This window comes from Culex quinquefasciatus, chromosome 1 (assembly GCF_015732765.1).
Source record: "Culex quinquefasciatus strain JHB chromosome 1, VPISU_Cqui_1.0_pri_paternal, whole genome shotgun sequence".
NCBI lineage: Eukaryota > Metazoa > Arthropoda > Insecta > Diptera > Culicidae > Culex > Culex quinquefasciatus.
The window spans coordinates 40,774,197-40,796,931 of record NC_051861.1 but is presented as its reverse complement, the minus strand read 5'-3'; the positions used below and the strand labels follow the sequence as shown (position 1 = coordinate 40,796,931).

The following is a 22,735-nucleotide window of genomic DNA, read 5'->3' as shown; positions in this document are numbered from 1 at the left end:
TAAGATCAATTTTATGTCTTCTACAAAGTTGTACGTATGGATAAGGAATACTCTGAAAAAAAAAAAATTATACAAGGTAAAAAAATGTTTTTAATATTACTTTTGTCACTAAAACTCGATTTGTAAAAAAACGCATTTTTTTTTATTTTCTGTTATGATTTAGGGGACATCAAATGCCAAAAAATCTTCGACTGAGTTATGAATTTTTGAACCAATGCTCAATTTTCAAAAAATCGGAATATTGGTCGCGACAAATTTTCAACTTAATTTTTCGATGTAAAATTGATTTTGCAATCAAAACGTATTGTAGTGAAATTTTGATAAAGTGCACCGTTTTCAAGTTTTAGCCATTTTTAGCTCACTTTTTTGAAAATAGTCGCGGTTATTATTTGTTTAAAGTAAATTAGTTCCTACTTAAAAAAATGAAAAGCTGAGAAAATTTTCTTTTTTATGAGTTTTTTGAATTTTGTTGATACGACCCTTAGTTGCTTAGATATTGCCATGCAAAGGTTTAAAAACAGGAAAATTTATGTTTTGTAAGTCTCACCCAAACAACCCATTATTTTCTAATGTCGATATCTTATCTTTCATTTTTCAATGTTGAAATATGAAAGATTCTTTAAACTTTTCGATCTTTTCGAAAACAATACTTTTAAAATTTGTAAATCAAGGCAAACATTTCGAGAGGGCCATGAATTCAAAATAACGCCCTTTTGAATTTTTCGTCTTGATTTAAAAAAAATAAAATATTGTTTTCGAAACGATCAGAAAATTTCACGATGGTTTCATATTTCAACATTGAAAATCGGAAAATAAGATATCGACATTAGAAAATAATAGGTTGTCTGGGTGAGACTTAGAAAACATCAATTTTCCTATTTTCAAACTTTTGCATGACAATATCTCAACAAGTAAGGGTCGATTAACATTGGAACGCCCAACGTATGTCCAACTTACACGGACGCCCAAGCCTCCCAAAAAAGTTGGAACGGTAACTTCAACTCGTTGGTTCTCGGGCCTAACTCAACCAATCAAGATGATTCTTCTTTCCTGTGATTTGTTAGGATGTCTAGATGATTCAAGAACTTTGCAGAACTTAATTTGCACAAATCTGTAATTACTGCGACCGAAAACATCGTTCCACCTTTTTTTAAAAAGACTGCCTTCACAGAATTTTCGGCGAATTTTTTTTACACGCGAAAAAAAAAAGTTGGATCGATGTTTGTGATCGCAAAAATTACAGATTTGATCAAATTATGTTCTGCAAAGTTCTAGAATCATCTAGACATCCTAACAAATCACTGGAAAGAAGAATCATCTTGATTGGTTGAGTTAGACCCGAGAACCAACGAGTTGAAGTTACCGTTCCAACTTTTTTGGAGCCTTGGGCGTTGGAATGTTAAACAAAATTCTAAAAATCATAATACAGAGAATTTTCTCAGCTTTTCATAAATATTGTTTTCAAAGGTGGGCAAACATGGGTTCTAATTTTAAAATTTAATAACTGCAATAATTTTCAAAAAAGTCAGCTAAAATTGGCTATAACTTGAAAACGGGGAACTTTATCAAAATTTCATATAAGTACTTTTTCGATTTTGCAAATTGCAAATTCGATTTTGCATCGAAAAATGAAGTTGAAAAGTTTTTTGCCCGTTCTGGAAATTTCTGTAAAAATTACATTTGATGTCCCTCAAAACATATCAGAAAATTGAAAAATAAAAATTGAGTTTTTTTGCATATCAAGGTTTAGTGAAAAAATGTGAGATTAAAAATCAACTTTTTTTACCGTGTATCATTTTTTTTCAGGGTAGTCCTTATCCATACCTACAACATTGCCGAAGACATCAAAGCGATGAAAAAGTCCTTCAAAAGATTCATTTTTTTTAATTTTCATACATAATTTTTGTATGGACAGCTGCGAGATTAGTATGAAAAATTATAAGGACAAACTAATGATGCAAAATGGCTTCTTTTGGCCAACCGAGGGCGCCAAAAAAGTTTCAGACGGATTAAAAAACTAAAAAATTAAAATTAATAAAAAAAGACCGATTTCGTAGCGATCTGGTCAAAGGTCTAAAGATAGCGAATTTCATGGACTATTAGCCTGAAGTATTAACTCTTTGGCAAATCGCAGTTTTTCTCATAGTTTTACGATTTTTCTGTAATGAACATTTCACAACGGTGACTTTTGGCCTGCAGGTCATCAAGATGGAATTTTTTGGTCTCAAATTTGACATGTTCGGAATCCACGGGAAATTCCACGTTAATTTGAGGTGTTGAAGTTGTTGACATTCTAGAGGCCGTCTTCCAAAGGTGTCTATAAATCGTCAGCTGTGTGCTATCTTGTGACATAGACCATTTTGGTCGAAAATGAGTTAATGATGACGTTTTACTATACTAAACAAACACTACAAGATGCTTTAACCCGATTTTGGAAACTTTTTTCTTTCTTTTTCTTGTTTTTCACAAATTTATATAAACACATTCTTTATAAAGGCAATGCAACCTTTTGTTTATAAAATATACTGATTAAGTCGATTAAACCATGGATTTGAGCTTATTTTAGTTTGTATGGGAATTCTGTGCACACTTGTGACACGTAGTACAATTTTACTTTCGAAACACACTTGTGACACGGGCTTTTCAGATTTTTGTTTACATTATTTACTGTATCTTTTAACTGGTGCAACCAAATTAGTTGAAACTTGAAGCGTTTGTTAAGCGATAGTATACGAACCGATTGCTTCAAAAAGTTAGGCTCTATCATTCATAGTTTTGAAATAATTTACCAACAAACTTTAAAAATCGATTTTCTCGAAAAGTACTAAATGGTCGTTCGTTGTCACAAGATAGCACACAATTGACGAAATACTAAGCCAATCGAATCCAGAAAGGAAACAATCACCAGTTGTATTGGTTCGAGCCGGAGATTCCCGTCTCGGTCTAGATTTGATGTTTACCCCTTGAAGACTGCTCTTAATCCCTAACAATTACCCTAAACAGGATATTTAGCTTTCATTTGGAAGTGTATTCTGCCAAGAAGTAAACCGATTGCCTGAAACTGCATTGAATTTCTATGACTATGAAAAGCTGGGGATTTCCTCAACCAATAATATGACTTTTATCAAAAAACAGGAAATTATGTTACAGTGCCTACCTATCTAAAGCAGATAAACCAAGAATCAGACAAAATTAGCAATCATTTCGGGCAAACTCAGGGGAACGAATTCTCAAATTGCATTCTGGCCCTTCCCAAGAACACAGAAAAACAAACAAACAAACAAGCTCTCAATTTTCTTCCAAATCCTCCCAAATTGACTCGATAAGTTTGGCTGAGCTCCAAATTCTTTCCGGCTATCGTTCGTTTGCCAGGAAAGCTTTCGATGTTGAAGTTGGTCAGTGCTGCCGAACATCTGTACTATACGTTTCGGTTTTTCTGGATTTGCAATGTACACAACAAAACCATACTCTGATAGCACTACTCGACAAAACAAAACTTGTGTCAAGGGATTGACGATATCTCATCCGTTCCTGAGAGAAAAGGCATCCCCGAATCCGATGCAATCGACAGAATTTGATTTTATGTCCACGCGGACTGATGCGAATCTGGTAAATTTTTAACATAAAAATCGAACAATTTAAAAAAACCATGCGTCTCCTCCCAATTATATGAGCCATCTACAAGAATATGGAAGCGCCTGGTGCATAGCCATTTCCTTTAAGCACAACGGAAACAACCAATACAAATGTATAAAAAAGTTGTCAAGTTCTCGGGGGGTCCACAGCTAGCATTTTTTGTACGATTATAAAAAATAAATATTAAAAGTTTAAAATTAATTTATTTAAAAAACATATTTTTAAATATATTTATTCACTAAAATTTTATGTATCTCAAAGGTCTATGGGTACTTCGGGATGTCCATGGTCATCCAAGGACTGCCTGGAGTTAAGATCTACGAGTCTACCGCCGTAACAAGCAAGAGGTCGTCGGATTTTGACCCCGGATCATGTGCGTATAGCATCAGTGCATATGGTAGACTACTATATAAATGTGTTGGGATGTCCATGGTCATCCGAGGACTCCCTGGAGTTAAGATCTACGAGTCTACCGCCGTAACAAGCAAGAGGTCGTCGGATTTTGACCCCGGATCTTGTGCGTATAGCATCAGTGGATATGGTAGACTACTGTATGAATGTGTTGGGATGTCCATGGTCATCCGAGGACTCCCTGGAGTTAAGATCTACGAGTCTACCGCCGTAACAAGCAAGAGGTCGTCGGATTTTGACCCCGGATCTTGTGCGTATAGCATCAGTGCATATGGTAGACTACTGTATGAATGTGTTGGGATGTTCATGGTCATCCAAGGACTGCCTGGAGTTAAGATCTACGAGTCTACCGCCGTAACAAGCAAGAGGTCGTCGGATTTTGACCCCGGATCATGTGCGTATAGCATCAGTGCATATGGTAGACTACTGTATGAATGTGTTGGGATAACCATGGTCATCCGAGGACTCCCTGGAGTTAAGATCTACGAGTCTACCGCTGTAACAAGCAAGAGGTCGTCGGATTTTGACCCCGGATCTTGTGCGTATAGCATAAGTGGATATGGTAGACTACTGTAATAATGTGTTGGGATGTCCATGGTCATCCGAGGACTCCCTGGAGTTAAGATCTACGAGTCTACCGCCGTAACAAGCAAGAGGTCGTCGGATTTTGACCCCGGATCTTGTGCGTATAGCATCAGTGCATATGGTAGACTACTGTATGAATGTGTTGGGATGTTCATGGTCATCCAAGGACTGCCTGGAGTTAAGATCTACGAGTCTACCGCCGTAACAAGCAAGAGGTCGTCGGATTTCTACCCCGGATCATGTGCGTATAGCATCAGTGCATATGGTAGACTACTATATGAATGTGTTGGGATGTCCATGGTCATCCGAGGACTCCCTGGAGTTAAGATCTACGAGTCTACCGCTGTAACAAGCAAGAGGTCGTCGGATTTTGACCCCGGATCTTGTGCGTATAGCATCAGTGGATATGGTAGACTACTGTATGAATGTGTTGGGATGTCCATGGTCATCTGAGGACTCCCTGGAGTTAAGATCTACGAGTCTACCGCCGTAACAAGCAAGTGGTCGTCGGATTTTGACCCCGGATCTTGTGCGTATAGCATCAGTGCATATGGTAGACTACTGTATGAATGTGTTGGGATGTCCATGGTCATCTGAGGACTCCCTGGAGTTAAGATCTACGAGTCTACCGCCGTAACAAGCAAGAGGTCGTCGGATTTTGACCCCGGATCTTGTGCGTAAAGCATCAGTGGATATGGTAGACTACTGTATGAATGTGTTGGGATGTCCATGGTCATCCGAGGACTCCCTGGAGTTAAGATCTACGAGTCTACCGCCGTAACAAGCAAGAGGTTGTCGGATTTTGACCCCGAATCTTGTGTGTTTAGCATTAGTGCATATGGTAGACTACTAGACCATGAACATCACAACACATTCATACAGTAGTCTACCATATGCACTGATGCTATACACACAAGATTCGGGGTCAAAATCCGACGACCTCTTGTTTGTTACGGCGGTAGACTCGTAAGTCTTAACTCCAGGGAGTCCTCGGATGAACATGGACATCCCAACACATTCATACAGTAGTCTACCATATCCACTGATGCTATACGCACAAGATCCGGGGTCAAAATCCGACGACCTCTTGCTTGTTACGGCGGTAGACTCGTAGATCTTAACTCCAGGGAGTCCTCGGATGACCATGGACATCTCAACACATTCATACAGTAGTCTACCATATCCACTGATGCTATACGCATAAGATCCGGGGTCAAAATCCGACGACCTCTTGCTTGTTACAGCGGTAGACTCGTAGATCTTAACTCCAGGGAGTCCTCGGATGACCATGGACATCCCAACACATTCATACAGTAGTCTACCATATCCACTGATGCTATACGCACAAGATCCGGGGTCAAAATCCGACGACCTCTTGCTTGTTACGGCGGTAGACTCGTAGATCTTAACTCCAGGGAGTCCTCGGATGACCATGGACATCCCAACACATTCATATAGTAGTCTACCATATGCACTGATGCTATACGCACATGATCCGGGGTCAAAATCCGACGACCTCTTGCTTGTTACGGCGGTAGACTCGTGGATCTTAACTCCAGGCAGTCCTTGGATGACCATGTACATCCCAACACATTTATACAGTAGTCTACCATATGCACTGATGCTATACGCACAAGATCCGGGGTCAAAATCCGACGACCTCTTGCTTGTTACGGCGGTAGACTCGTAGATCTTAACTCCAGGGAGTCCTCGGATGACCATGGACATCCCAACACATTCATACAGTAGTCTACCATATCCACTGATGCTATACGCACAAGATCCGGGGTCAAAATCCGACGACCTCTTGCTTGTTACAGCGGTAGACTCGTAGATCTTAACTCCAGGGAGTCCTCGGATGACCATGGACATCCCAACACATTCATACAGTAGTCTACCATATGCACTGATGCTATACGCACAAGATCCGGGGTCAAAATCCGACGACCTCTTGCTTGTTACGGCGGTAGACTCGTAGATCTTAACTCCAGGGAGTCCTCGGATGACCATGGACATCCCAACACATTCATACAGTAGTCTACCATATCCACTGATGCTATACGCACAAGATCCGGGGTCAAAATCCGACGACCTCTTGCTTGTTACGGCGGTAGACTCGTAGATCTTAACTCCAGGGAGCCCTCGGATGACCATGGACATCCCAACACATTCATACAGTAGTCTACCATATCCACTGATGCTATACGCACAAGATCCGGGGTCAAAATCCGACGACCTCTTGCTTGTTACGGCGGTAGACTCGTAGATCTTAACTCCAGGCAGTCCTTGGATGACCATGAACATCCCAACACATTCATACAGTAGTCTACCATATGCACTGATGCTATACGCACAAGATCCGGGGTCAAAATCCGACGACCTCTTGCTTGTTACGGCGGTAGACTCGTAGATCTTAACTCCAGGCAGTCCTTGGATGACCATGGACATCCCGAAGTACCCATAGACCTTTGAGATACATAAAATTTTAGTGAATAAATATATCAAAAAATATGTTTTTTAAATAAATTAATTTTAAACTTTCAATATTTATTTTTTATAATCGTACAAAAAATGCTAGCTGTGGACCCCCCGAGAACTTGACAACTTTTTTATACATTTGTATTGGTTGTTTCCGTTGTGCTTAAAGGAAATGGCTATGCACCAGGCGCTTCCATATTCTTGTAGATGGCTCATATAATTGGGAGGAGACGCATGGTTTTTTTTTTAAATTGTTCGATTTTTTATGTAAAAAAATTTACCAGATTCGCATCAGTCCGCGTGGACATAAAATCAAATTCTGTCGATTGCATCGGATTCGGGGATGCCTTTTCTCTCAGGAACGGATGAGATATCGTCAATCCCTTGACACAAGTTTTGTTTTGTCGAGTAGTGTAGTAGCAGCAGCGTAGTGGCGGTGGAGCCAAATTCTTTCACCGAAGCTTGGCAATGGCACTCACGAGCCAATTTGATGTGATTGAGTGAAGCTTCCGTGCTGAATTCCAAACGAGGCAACGAGTTTGAACAAGTAGGTGGGGGGATGCCACTCGTGCATTTCGTACCGGCAGCGTACACCCTCTCATATGGTCCCAAACTTATCCTTCATTTGATGTTTGATGCCAACTTTGGTCGACCGTAGGTTGGGGCTAGTTTGGGAAATTGCTTCCAGAGTGTGTTCTTCATAAAATAAAAATAAGCTGGATTCAAAGCGGCACATGACGGCTCAACCAAGCACAAATACGAGCTGAATTAATCCGCTACAATTGGGGGTGGTTGAGTGGGTGCTGCCGGGGGAGGTGAAATTTCAAGGGTGGGAGAAATTTGTAATAGTGTGTGGCAATGGAGAGCTACCGTTGGCATCAATGTTGCACACCCCGAGCAGACGGAAATAACTTGGGAATAAAATTTTTTGATATTTGAAAGTACTAGGCCAATAACATTTTATGTTATTTATAACAAGATTTGTTATTCATCGTTATGATTTTAATAATAGACTAAAAACATTTTGAGTTATTCTTAGAAGGGACCATCCAGAAACCACGTGGACAATTGTCCATGAAAAAAAAAATCTTTTTTGTATGGAGCGTGGAAAATCGCCATAACCCCCTCCCACCCGCCCCCCCCCCCCTAAAGTTTCCATGTGGTTTATGGATGGTCCCGAACAAATCTCTGTTATTATTTTTTGTTATTTTAACAATTAGTCCGATCATCCCAATAACAATTGGAGGTATTCTTCCATAACAAAATATGTTATTCTAATTTTTTTGGCTTTCAATCAAAATCAGACCAATACCAAATTTTGTTATCACAACATAAATTGTTATTAAACTCTTAGCAAAAATGTGTTTTGCAAGAATATTCCATAACACTTTTTGTTATTTTAACAGTATTTGTTATTGAAATGGCACTAATTTTGTTATTACCGTCTGCTCGGGACAGCAAGTGGCCGGGAAATGTGTGGGGCAAGTGTAGGTGGATGAGCTTTATCGAGGGAGAGTGCGATTTTGAATCAGCACACTGCCAAATTCGGCCAACGCCGCACACTAATCCGGTAATCGGGGTTAATACCGCGATCGATGGAATTGGATAGACAGAAACAAGAAAAAAAAAAAAGTAAGCCAGCTTAAGAGAGCTCAAAAACACCGAATTGCAATTATTTGATTGCCGAATTTTGTTTGCTTCGAATGTTTCGAGAGGGCGTACGAAATTGCTCGGTAAATACTGGCAATTTCATATCGCATGACTTCGGTGAAACATTCATCAATGTGTAGCAGTCGTGCTTACTTGTCGTACGTGCATTTTGGGCCAAATTGAGTTAAGAACGCCATTTTGTGCATCTCACAATGCCTCATCTTTTGACTTTCACAGAACACCAAAATTCGTTTTCAATCCTGAGATATTCAATAAATCCCAAAAAAGCTCCGTGACTTTTTGTCAGTCTTCATATGAAAGAAGTTTCAATCTTGTCGTGCTATCTTGACACAGCCAGAAAATTAATGTAAGTGCGACACATTTTCAATTATAACTTGGGACACCGGCAACCAAATTTAACCAAACTTCGGGACGAAACACAGAATGGTCAGCCAAACAAAACGAGTTTGTTATTGTTTACATTGCGTGCTCTCGTTTTTGTTTATTCAAGGTCACGTTAGTCTCGGAACGTCAAAAAGCAACGTACGACATGATAGCACGACAGCGTCGAATGGGAGATTAATTATAATAAGCTCGGATATTGAAGCATTCGCCTGCAGCGAGAATCGTGGGTGGAGTACATTTAATTTTTGCAGATGTTTGATCGAATTTTCAAAGGCTGCGTTGGTGCGAAATTCGCAACAAAGGTCATATGTACAGTTTAAAAAGAAAGATACATTTTTCATTTCTATAGGAAACTTTAAATTTAATTGGAAACATGGGATTAATTAATAAATAATTATTCAAAAGTAACATGAGAGCTAATTTATATGTATCAATTACAGTACAGACTCAATTATCCGAAGTTCTGATAATCAAACCGTAGCCCAGTGGTAACGCTTCCGCCTCGTAAGCGGTAGATCGGGGTTCAAATCCCGGCTCGGACCAACACAACTGGTGATCTTTTCCCTTCTGAAATCGATTGCTTAGTAAAGGGAAGGTAGTGTATCGTCACAAACTGGACCTTATCACGACACCTTAGGGAGGCGACCTATGGAATGTTAACATTAACCTTAACATGTTAACATTAAGTTGAGAATGAAACTGCCACTGAATCCGCTTTGTAAATGCCGGCCCCGATACTCTTCAAGGGTGTTCCCCTCAGGAACTGGGAAAGATTTACTTACTTACTTCTGATAATCAAATCATGAACAAGAAAAACTTTTCGTATTTTTTCTTAATTTTCTAACTTTTAACATCAAATTCCCATTAAAGATTGTCTTTTACATTACAAAATGCATTTTTTCTTTAATCATCATCGTCATTTTGGCCGCTATCTTGAATTTGAAAATTATACTTTAGCATAGTTAAGGGGTTATACCTAAGCGCGACAGTTAAAAATTAGACAACTGATTTTATTATGATTCAATTATCCGAAGTGATTTTTTTCCAAGGCCATCGGATAATTGTGTTATGTTTGTAAATTACTTCGAAATTTGTTGCACAATAATTCAAAAATTTTTTTCAAATCTTTTACAAGAACATTTCTATCTAAAACAACCTCGGTGTTTACTAGAACAAACTTAAGACAAAAATTAGGCAAGTCTGATATTTGGCAACATCTAGAGCATCTTTTTTTCTAAAGATTATTTTTCGATTGTAAAAGATTTTTTTTCAGAAAAGTCGATTAAAATTAATGGGTTCATGTTCTAATCCCTCAATTTTTCAAAAGAACATTCTTCAAAAAACTTTAAATTACATGTTTGACCTCCAATAAAAATTGCCCAAACCAAATTAAACAGATTAATAGCCTTTTCTTTGTAATACCCCAAAATCAATGCTGGAAACCTCAATACGACCGAATAAAAATCCTTTCTTTATACAATAAGTCATGAAAATACGGTAACAGAATGTCCGGAAACAAATTTGAGCTTAAAACACACATAAATTTTTCATTAGTAAAATTCATCAGGAAATGGTGACTGATTTTGTGTCAAAAAAGTGTAATATTACATAAGAAAATGATGAATTTTCCAGAGTTCGGAAAACCACTCACACTCACAAATCAAGTAGGCTTCCTCAAAGCAACCACTCTCGATACTCACCGTGAGTATGAGGACTGAGTAAATTTACTTAAATTTGAGTAAAATGAGGGTGTGAGTAGCCCGTTTCCAACAGTTTGTTATTTATAAAATCAATGAACATATCAATTCAAAATCAAATGTCTTTTTCAATCGGTTGTACATTCGAGGTAGCGTCAATGTCTATAAATCTGAATGTTCTGTATTGGTTTTAATGTGGTATAAATGTTTTTTTGTTGTCTCTTTTTGGTGATTATTCATCAGGTTCATATTTTAATATATTTGTTTGGTAATTTTACTCAATAAAAGAGAAACCTATCAAATTTTCAACATTCCATAATTTCCCTTTTTTGCTGTGCACTGCGCTTACAGTATTTCATGTAAAAGCCCAAAAGGTTTCCAAAGTTATGTTTTAAATCCTCTTCCAAAATTGTGTTTTAAAAACTCTATCCTCACATTGAAGAGAACAGGTTCCTGAACAATTCCCATAAAAAAGGTATCCATTTTGATTCAATATAAGCAGAGTTATACTCAATTACGTAAAATAAAAAGTGACCTTCTTCAAAATTTCTGAACTGAATTCCTATTCAAACGAGGCATATTTATAAGAAATATGATGGATATTAACATGAATCCATCTTAAAGTTCTCGAAAAAATATACCGTGTAACCATTGACAACCATATAAATTTTAAACTTTCGTGAACTTCAGGAATGATTTTGAAACGAAGAGATAAAATCAATATTGACCAATTCTCTACCAAAACCGGAAATGGATTTTATTTGTGTTTTATTATTTGGCTCAACTTTGTGGGGCCTTCCCTATGACCAAATAAGCTATTTTGCGTCATTGGTTCACCCATAGAAGTCTCCATACAATTTTGGCTGCTGTCCATACAAAAATTGTATGTAAATATTCAAACAACTGTAACTTTTGAGTGAATTTTCTGATCGATTTAGTGTCTTCGGCAAAGTTGCAGGTATTGTTGAGGACTTTTGAGAAAAAAATAGGAACACGGAAAAAAATTGCAGATTTTTTAATCAACTTTTTTTGCCTTCCTCACTGAGGTAAGGCTATAATCCTGCTCTAAAAATGAACTTTTTATTAAAAGCTCGAAGACCCACCTTCATATATACATATCGACTCAGAATCGAAAACTGAACAAATGTCTGTGTGTGTGTATGTGTGTGTGTGTGTAAGTGTATGTGTGTGTGTATGTGTGTGTGTATGTGTGTGTGTATGTATGTATGTGTTCAAAAATCTTGCCAAGTTTTCTCAGCACTGGCTGAACCGATTTTGATCGAACCAGTTGCATTCGACTTGGTTTAGGGTCCCATACATCGCTATTGAATTGTTTGAAGTTTCGATAAGTAGTTCAAAAGTTATGTATAAAAATGTGTTTTCACATATATCCGGATCTCAATTATATGCATGTAAACGATGTCCGGATCCATCATCCGACCCATCGTTGGTTAGGTTATCAAAAGACCTTTCCAACGAGTCCACAACATCGAAGATCTGGCATCCCTGTCTCAAGTTATGACCACTTAAGTGATATTTATGTACTTTTTTGAAGCTGGATCTCACTTAAATGCATGTTGACGATGTCCGGATCCATCATCCGACCCATCATTGATTAGATAATCAAGAGACCTTTCCAACGAGTCCACAACATTGAAGATCTGGCAACCCTGTCTCGAGTTATGACCACTTTAGTTATATTTATGTACTTTTTTGAAGCCGGATCTCACTTAAATGCATGTAAACGATGTCCGGATCCATCATCCGACCCATCATTGGTTAGGTAATCGAGAGATCTTTCCAACGAGTCCACATAATTGAAGATCTGGCAACCCTGCCTCGAGTTATGACCACTTAAGTGATATTTATGTACTTTTTTGAAGCCGGATCTCACTTAAATGTATGTAAACAATGTCCGGATCCATCATCCGACCCATCGTTGGTTAGGTAATCAAGAGACCTTTCCAACGAGTCCACATAATAGAAAATCTGGCAACCCTGTCTCGAGTTATGACAACTTAAGTTAAATCTGTGTACTTATTTTTCTTGACCTAAAAAAATAGCTGAAATATGTGTCCAAACCACTCATATTACCCATTGTTGGTAAAAAGTGAGGAAGGCATCAACCACACAGGTGGATAAAGTTAGTTCTTTTACTAAAACTCAATTTCCCAAAATACGTAATTTTTGATTTTCGAGATTTTTTATATGTTTTAGGAGACAAAAATCCACAACTTTTGAGCCATAGAGAAACATGGTCAAAAAATCTGCCGCCGAGCTATGAATTTTTGAAAAAATAGTGATTATTGGAAAAAAATCGAAGTTTCATGCAAAAACACATTTGACATTATTGTAATGCAAAATTGAATTTGCAATTGAAAAATACTTTAGAGATTTTTTGATAGAGAGCTCCGTTTTCAAGATATAGTCACCGAAAGTTTGATTTTTGCAAAATATTTGCAGTTTTTCGATTTTTTTTAAAAAAAGTGACCATTAGTGACCATTTCTATTTTTTTAGGTTCAGAAAATTTGCTATAAAATTGTCCAAGAGACATTGATGATTGGACCTTGGGTTGCTGAGATAGAGCCGCTTTAAGAAAAAGAAACACGAAAATTGAAGTTTTCTAAATCTAACCAAAATAACCCACAATTTTTTAATGAAATATCTCAGCAACTAATGGTCCAATTTTCAATGTTAATACATGAAACATTTGAAAAAAAAATTTACAGTTCAAAGAATTTTTTAAGCTTCTGTAGTCATGCTATATAAATAACAAATAAAAGAAATCTATTAATAAGAAACTAATTTGATTTAAATCATATTGGATTGAAAATTGAGTTTCATTCAAAATCCGAAGCACAACAAAGAACATAAAAAAACAGTTTTAACTGTATTGCTGTCCTTGCCAAGATTAAAGCTTAGATTATCACCAGCATTGAGCTAATTATAGGATTCTAAGCATGAAAAATATAACAAATGTAAAAAAATTTCTGAGGATCTCGCAAATTCCAGTGATTCAAAACATGGATTTTTCTATGTCTTCAATCTGATTTCCTCTCTTCCTCATTGGTCCTTTCGATATCGACACAGGGAGAGTCGTTCAATAATTTGATTTTCTTTGAAGAGTTTATACATTTTGGAATATTTTTCAACCACTAAAAATTTTCATTCAAATTACGAGAAATCCATTCCTTTTTTTTCAAAAAGATTGTTTTAAGAATACAGAAAGGTATTGTCATTTTGTGTTTTTTTTTATATACAGGCCAAATTAAAAACAATCGGATTTAATATATAATTGTAAAAAAAGACTTACAATGTTAAAAAACCTATTGTTACAATAATTTACCTGTTGTCGGAATGCAGTCATCTAGGGTGAATCAGGACTCATTGGGCAAATTGGGACAGCTGTTCAATCCATGATTGTTATGGTATAGCATATTTGTCTGGGTGCAGTAACGTTTTCTTCGATTCGAGACTACCAGTGAAGATAATATCGATACAATTGCAGACTTCTCATGCCAACTACAACTGTCACACCAATTACCACTTGTGCTATTCATATGCTCTTTAGCACCCCATTATTATTATTACAGCCCATTAACACCTATAGCAAAGAGTGCTAACCGTCACAACAAAGAGCTATTCACATACACCAGGAAGGCCGACAGGCAGGAAGAACGTCATAAACAGTTTACCACCCACCAACCCATCCCCTCGAAAACCACCCATTCTGTGTTACGTGGCACAATAAATGTCACCTGTTCTGTATCCCATGTTGTGACCTTACTCCTTTGAACTAAGCCAGCTGCAATTCCAAACAGTGACAATTAATTCACATTCTTAGGAGAGGAGTTAGGTGCCTTACACTCTAAAAATTTAACAAAAAAAAAATAAATCACGGTCAATTCTATAAATTAATCTTCATCGAAAAATAGAATAAAAGATTAAAAGTTATTTTTTCTAATGATTTTTTCACTGTGAACATCCCCCTAATCCTATCTTCTCTTTTGTGACTTCCGCCCAAATCCCCTCACCTCGCAGAGGAATACTGGAAAATGCAGGTGCCGTGATTTCCCAGCGCCAACTCCAGTGGGACATGGCCATCATCTATCCAGGGCTGAAGCTCAAGGTGGGGCCAACATTGGGGGCGAACGGCGTGCTGGAGTTTGTGCTCGATCCGAGCGCCGCCAACGACGAGCGGACGTTCCACGAGCATGAAAAGTCCACCGGTAAGTAGAAAAACGGGAGAGAGAGAAGAAATTTGGTAGATAAAAGCTTTGGTTGTGAAAGCTCCTTGCGGTGGGCGAAAAGCTTTACGTGCGGCGAATATTGCCTAAAAGTGAGGGAGAGGCGAGAGAAATGCTTTCACTGTGAGTTGCAGAGCGAAGCTTGGTTAATGATTGCTGGAGTGTTAGCTTTTTTCTTGGAAGTGATTCCAGATAACTTAATCAAAAAGTCTCAAATGCACCTCTACGAGGAACAGCACGTCATTTCGACAGGCACCTAATGTTGACATATCAACACTTTGACGTTCAATTATAGTTTCCAAAAGGCGTTTGCAGATGAAATCGAGGAATAAATAGCGGTTTGGATAGAAACCATTCAGCGTTGTCTAAATATATTTGAAAAATTCAAAGTGCACGCGTTTCTTTTTTTTGTGTTTTTGGGGACCCAAGAGTTCATTTTTACGCTCTAGTATAGCATGCGCAGAAATTTTGTTTGTCAGTGCAATTTAAATCTAATCTAATCTAATCTAATCAGACCCTAGCGCAGCCAATCTTTCGAAGGGATCCTGGAGAGTGCCTTAGGTTAGATGTCGCCTAGCACTCTTCTTGTCATTTATTAACATTTGTAGTGCGCCATTGCATTGAAATGCATTGAGACATCACAAGCGTTAAAGCGGCCAGGCTTACTGCGTAAAGCCGTATCGCAGAAGTGATTCGTAATTGGGTTGAGTTTGAGTACTAAGTGTTCGAACAACAACACAATTCTGAATCGACAGGGGAGGAAGAAGCGTGGGGACACACCACCATACGCTCCGAGATTTGGTTGTATTCGTTGGGAGCACCATGCTAAGAAGGTTTGGTACTCCGGGACCCTCTGGGATGGGACATTGTATTTCCACGAATGCCCTGGACACTATTGCCGTGAAAATAGCGCCACAACTCGCTCTCTGTAATAGTATTCCTAATTCCAGTCCAGGTTCACCAAGTCGTCATGGCCTAGTGGTTAGCATTTTTGCTTACCAACCCAATGGACGGGGGATAGAACCCCGCCTCGAGCGACTTTGATTTTTCGTTCATATTCAAAAATAAAAAAAAAAAAATATTCGTCATTTCTAATTTCTGTGTTCTAATCTTTCTCGTTGGGAGCAGATGAGCATCGAACCCAGAACCATTCGCTTACAAAGCGAACACCGTAACCAGTCAGCCACGGCCGCTCCTGTGTTTGTCAGTGCAATTTAAATTTTACAAAATCAAACTTTACAAAATATTATTCAGTGAATATGACGAAATTGGACTTTAACAATCATTTAATCAATGCATTTCGAATTTATGTCCCCCCCCTCCATTGTTGGCAGGATACCAGATAAATTTGAGAATGCCAGATTTTCAAAGTGCCCGAAAGAATAGAAATAAATCATGCTCTATTCTCGATTTTGAATGATTTGGCCAGATTTTAAGTCTTCATCAGATTTTGGATTATTTTCTGATTTACATGAACGTGGCAATCACAAGATTCTTCTTTTCATGTTGCAGTTTTTAAAGCAGGGCTGCGGAGTCGGGTCATATTTCAAACGACTCCGACTCCGACTCCGACTCCGGCTTTCTCAGATTAGCTGACTCCGACTCCGACTCCGGCTCCGGCTTTGAACAAATGGTTGGCTCCGACTCCGACTCCGACTCCGGCCTATCAACTCTAGCCGACTCCGACTCCGACTCCGACTCCATCTATCAACAAATGGTTGGCTCCGACTCCGACTCCGACTCCGGCCTATCAACTCTAGCCGACTCCGACTCCGACTCCGACTCCATCTATCAACAAATGGTTGGCTCCGACTCCGACTCCGACTCCACATGTTTTTAAATGTTTCAAAAGTTAGTTAACTATTATTAGTTAATTATTTTTAAAACATTGGTAAATAGGATTATTTAAATACTCTCTAAGCGTCATGTTTTTCTCAAGAAAAATAAGTTAAGTAAAAGTAAAGTAAAATAAATAAACAGAAAAAAGTTTCTAGGTTACAAGTTTTATACGTTATGGAAACAGAAATCAAAAAATATCTTCAGTTTTAGAGGCATTTTGAGAAGAACAGTTTTGTAAGTAAATTTGGATTTACTTGCTTAACCTCAAATTTGAAAATATTTTTTTCAAAGCTAATAAATTTAAATATTAAATTGTTATTTTTGAATGAATAACAAAAAGAAATCTGGCCTTAAATATTAAAATTCAATTTGCTAACTTTCAGGCTGACATTTGTAAGAAGCACAGTGACAGGCACCTTGTTTTTTAAATGACAATTTTAAACGAAACTTTTTTTTGTTTTTTGTTAAGACGTACATGGACATCACGCCATGGCTGAAGGAGATTATTATTGCAAATCAATGTATCTAAACAATTTCTTCGTGGAAAAGACGCTTTAGATGTCCTTTTCAAATATTTGTGATAAGGAAAATATTTTAACCTGGAAATTTTTAATTTATTTTAATTTTAAAATTTTATATACTTTAAAAAGGAGGTGCACGATACTTCGTGAATCTTCAACTAAAACGAAGCTTTATGGATGATCTTGCGCCTCCATCAAAATATATAAAAAAAAACTTAAAATATAACAAAAACAGATATCCACAAGTAAAATATTTTCTAGGTCACAAATATTTCATTTTTTTTAAGGAACATTGATTTGCAATGATTATCACCTTCCGTCATATTGGCGTAAGACATACAGTATGAGAAAATTCGTACCAGTTGATAATATTTTGATTCTTTGTTTTTTATTTATAATATTTGAAAAATAAATTAAAATCCTATATTTTATTTTTTTATTAGTTCATTTTTGTACTGAATTCTTGAGATTTGTTCAACGATGATTTGCAACGATATCAAAATAGTTGACCTAAAATCACCATCAACATCAACAATCAATGATTATTTCAAATTTGTTGCAACTTCTTTTGACACTTTTTGTTAGTTTAAATTATTTTAAATGCAACACTTTGATTTTCTTGTAAACAAAATGCTTTGATTTTCTTATAAACAAAATGCGCATGTTGAGTTTCAAGTAAGAGATTGTTATTATCGTTGATTATTTGTTACAAAAGTTAAACTGTCAGTGACTATTTCGATCTGCAAAAACAGTGATTATTACTATTTATAATCTTTTTATGTACCTCGTAATTTCTTCCTAAAAATGATTTAACTTAAAACCTCTAAGACATTCGCTATCGGGGTAAAAGATGACTTTGTGTGTACTTTTTTCAGAAATAACTGAATGAAATTTGGTCAAATTTGAATTGAAAGGGAACATAAATATAGTCTGACTACATAACCAATATTTTTTTATTATTTTATGAATTATGATACTACTATGATACATGGGTAAGAGGTTATCATTTAGTGATTATAGTGTAATAACACAATTAGAGCTTTTCAATCACAATAAAAAGTTTCAAATACATAATGGCATCTGATAAATCAATTAAAAATATAAGTTGTTTTGTAAATAAAGCTGTTATGTAGGAAATACTGAACAATAAAAAAAAACATATTTTTTGTTGAATTTAACATAACTCCGGCTCCGACTCCGACTCCGGGTTATCAGGAATCTTCGGCTCCGACTCCGACTCCGATTCCAGCTCATAAAATTTAGCCGACTCCGGCTCCGACTCCGACTCCAGCTGTTCGAGTTTTGATGACTCCGACTCCGACTCCGACTCCAGGTCCCCAAAAAGACCCGACTCCACTGACTCCGGCTCCGACTCCGACTCCGACTCCACAGCCCTGTTTTAAAGCCTAGTATTTTTAAAATGCAAATTTAGCTGTTCCATATTTCTACAAACAAATTTTGCCACCTCACTCCCATCCGTCTGGTGCTTGCCACATGTATTTATCGGCACTTTTCCAGACTTGTTTTAAATTTTGACCTGGCAACCTTGCCCCCACTTTTTGGAAATCTCAACCCCCCCCCCCCCCTCCCCTCGTGACAGATGTCCAAACAAAAAAAAAACAACTTTTCTGTATAAAGCGTGGACAATTGCCCTACCCCCCCTCCTTAAAGTGTCCACGTGGTTTATGGATGATCCCATAGTTGCAATTAACTTACAATTTTGGATTTTCTGGAAAAAGTTTTATCGCACAAATTTACTGACAGGCTGAAGTTATGGTGTTAATCCACGCCAAACTTATTGCCAAAATGCACGAGAAACCTTACCGATGATCGTTAAATAAAATCCATCAAAATTGTTCGTTTAATAATATGGCTTTTAGGTGTCCGAAGGCTTGAAACGGTGAGACAATCCTAACCTCTTTTTCACCTAAGCTTCCATCCACCCTGGGATTTGATCTGAATACCTTTGGATTGCGAGTCCAACTGCCAACCAGTGCCAACAGTGGTTCAGATCGCAAAATTAGGTGGAAAATGGATTTTCTGTAAAATGATGAAGTTTTGGTGTCTTGAGAAAAGTTGTTGCATATGAAAAAGGGGCAACTTTTGGTTTGGTTGGAAATTAGGATGGTTTACTATTAGGGTGATTTTGAAAATCTAACTTTTCAGGAATATTTTTTGGATTTTTTTTTGTCTTGTAGAAATCCAAGCAACTTTGTGGAAGACACCAAAATTTTTTCTCGTAATCTACGCCTTCTACGACCAAATTTATAGAAAGCATCTGGGCAAACCTTCAAAATCAGTTTTTTGAACGTGGCTATCAGGGTTAAGTTTTAAAGAAAAGTGGTATTCGGGGCACTTTTAGAGCTCTAAAAACAGACATTTTTATTTCTTGACAAGTTCATTTGAACTAAAAGGTCAAAAGTTCCATCGATTTTAAGGTAAAAAAGATGCAAATTTAAAACTTATATATCTCGATAAGACGCAATCCAAATTTTCAGCGCCAGGTTGCAGATCCAGCAGTACAAACGCTGAAAAAATCTCAGGGGTGTTTTTCATTATACTCGAGATATCGCCATTTGAAAAAGTCTAATTTTTAAGGGAAAACCTTATGGGACCACCCTAACGAATTTCGAATTTTGTCCAAATATATGTTTTTTCATGTAATTTTGGCCACTGAATCTGAATCTGTCCTTAGAATTGACCCAAATTGTCGAAAAATTGGTTTTTGATCATATTTTGTGTTTAAATGACAATTTTACATTTTACTAATTTAATTAGCTTAATTTCAAGCCTATCTGAAACTTTTTTTTTATAAAGTTTATTGCAAATGCAACTCGAAATAAAACTTTCAGTGTCTCAAATGTAATATTATTTTTAACATCACTGTAATAACTGTTTTAATGCCTATACATTAGCCAACTGCCACAGTATACTTCAAAGTTTAGTGAAAGCATTTCTTTCATTTCCCCCTCAAAAGCTCAAAAAAGCTCCAATCGAACTTCACCATAAACATTTCTCTCTACCTTCTCTCCTCATCTTTCTCCGGCATCACAGCTCGCGTGCTCACGCGCAACTTCGTCGTCCCGTTTCTGCTCGGGCTCAAGTTCAACCTGGCAACGCTGCTCCCGCTGATCTTCGGCGGGCTCATACTGCTGAGCAAGAAAGCTCTGATACTGGGCAAGATCGCTCTGTTCGTGTCGGGCCTGTTTGGCTACGGCAGTCTGTTTACTCCCGGGATTGGTTACGGTTTTGGCGTCCCGTCGGGCATCACCGGGTACGGGTTTCCCCAGCGGCCGCCCTTCCGTTACGGGGACGCGTTGAGCGACAAGCCGGACTGGGACCATCATCAGGGAAGTCATCATCACGTGCAGAGTGATCACCACCATCATCACCACGGAGGCAGTTATGGAAGTGTGCTGAGTCAGAGTGACGACGTGGGCGTTTCCAGCGGAAGTGGGTACTACAAGAAGAAGGACAAGTTCCTGAACCTGGACGAACGGCTGGAGCCACAAGCGGCGAGTCTGGTCGATAAGTTCTACGAGTACGAGAAGCAGCAGATGATGAAGGACCGGACGGCGAGGCTGTTTGAGAGGAAGTTTTACGAGACGGAGAAGGAAAAAGATGGAGGAGGAAGTGAGGGGATGACGACTACCGCCGGGAGCGATGGACTGAAAGGAGATGGCTACACGTTTGTGACGGCCGTCGATACCAGTGAGAGGAACGAGAGGTCGCTGCCAGTTGGTGGAGTTGGGTACAGGAATTTTGCCTGGGCGGAGGAGTGATTAGTTCGAGTGGGGAAGAAGACAAAATTAAACAGCAATTTATGCCAAATATTTATTACCAAATGATATCATTAGACAAGTAAGGTGTAGATAAGTTGGAACAGTATTTTCATTGTTTAAGAATAAAACATTTTAAAATATAGTGTCTTATTTGTAATCCGTCAAGGTCCTTGAAATAAAAAAAAATGTCTCCAAACATTTTTCGTTGGTAAAAACTGAATCTCCGCTCTGTTTTTTATTATTATATTTATGTGTAATAAATATTTTAAACAGGATAATTACTGAATGATAATCTCTAGTTAGTTTGAGCTCGTGTTCCAGAGTATCTTAAGCTGGGGTGTCATAAGTTATTGGCAAGCAGGCCAAATTTTCCCAAAAAAAATCACAATTACTCTCCCAAAATAATCCATTTTTACATCAATTCCTCAAAAATTCACAAAATGACACACACAAATTCTCAAAATGTCTCAAAAATCCAACACCAACACAATGAAGCCCAAATTTTTACTCGCAAATTTCTCCACACACCACAAAATTCACGATTTTCCGCAAGTTCACCCAAATTTCAACAAATACAAAAGAAAATCCAACCAAATTACACATTCCAAAAATGTAAGCCTAATTCCCCCGATCCAACAACATTTTCTGAAAATAAACAACAACAAAAAATCCAATAGTGAATCCACATTTTTGAAACATCTGAAAAAATCCCAATTTGTTTTACAAATATCAACAAATTCACGCAAATTTCCACATTTCGTGCTTTCCATTTCATTAGGGCACAAAACTTTAGTAAACAAGAGTGTATCCCTCTCACACCTTAAGCAAACTGTCATTCGAGTGAAAGGGATACACTAAATCCCCTAAATACGCTCCCCCCGATTGCGCCTCCCCCGTTTTGCGCCCCCCGAATTGCGCTCAAACCCCGAAATAACGCTCCCCCCAAATAACGCTCTTTTGGGCGCAAATCGGGGGAGCGTTATTGCGGGGTTTTGGCGTAAAATGAGTTTTCTTTTCAAATGTACTTTATTTTCATATAAATGAAACATTTATATAAGGGGTCATCTACAAAAAACGGATAAGGGGCCATCCACAAATCAGGGTATCCAAGAACTCCCGAAAGTCATGCCCTAGATATCTACTTGATCCAGGGATGCCACATTTGAAGATTTTCGAGCACAGACTCAATGCTCAAACGTATTGTTTTGCCATGTTATTCGATGACTTTTAATAAAATGAATTACTCACGAAAAAGATAACAATGTTTTGCTTCTTTTGCCAAAAACAGATTTGTAAAATATTATTTTGCCATCAAGGTAAACTCATTTGCGTTTTTGTGATGTGCCCGAAAATCTTCAAAATCTGGCATGCCTGACTTGATCAACGGGGGTCTATATGGGTGAACTAACCATCGGTATAGCTTTAGGTAGCTTCAGTGAACCACGATGGATATGCTTCGCCATGTTGGATTGTTATGGGTCCT

General features: G+C 37.8%; 1 protein-coding gene across 1 annotated transcript in view; it reads left to right on the top strand.

Annotated features, from left to right (window-relative positions):
• Positions 1-21,336, top strand: part of LOC6040250 — a 22,266-nt gene extending 930 nt beyond the window's left edge. Inside the window, exons 2-3 of the mRNA XM_001849639.2 lie at positions 14,905-15,092; positions 20,525-21,336. Of these exons, the coding sequence (XP_001849691.2) occupies positions 14,905-15,092; positions 20,525-21,252 (916 nt within the window). The 3' untranslated portion in view covers positions 21,253-21,336. The remainder of the gene's footprint in view (positions 1-14,904; positions 15,093-20,524) is intronic.
• Positions 21,337-22,735: the final 1,399 nt, after the last annotated feature.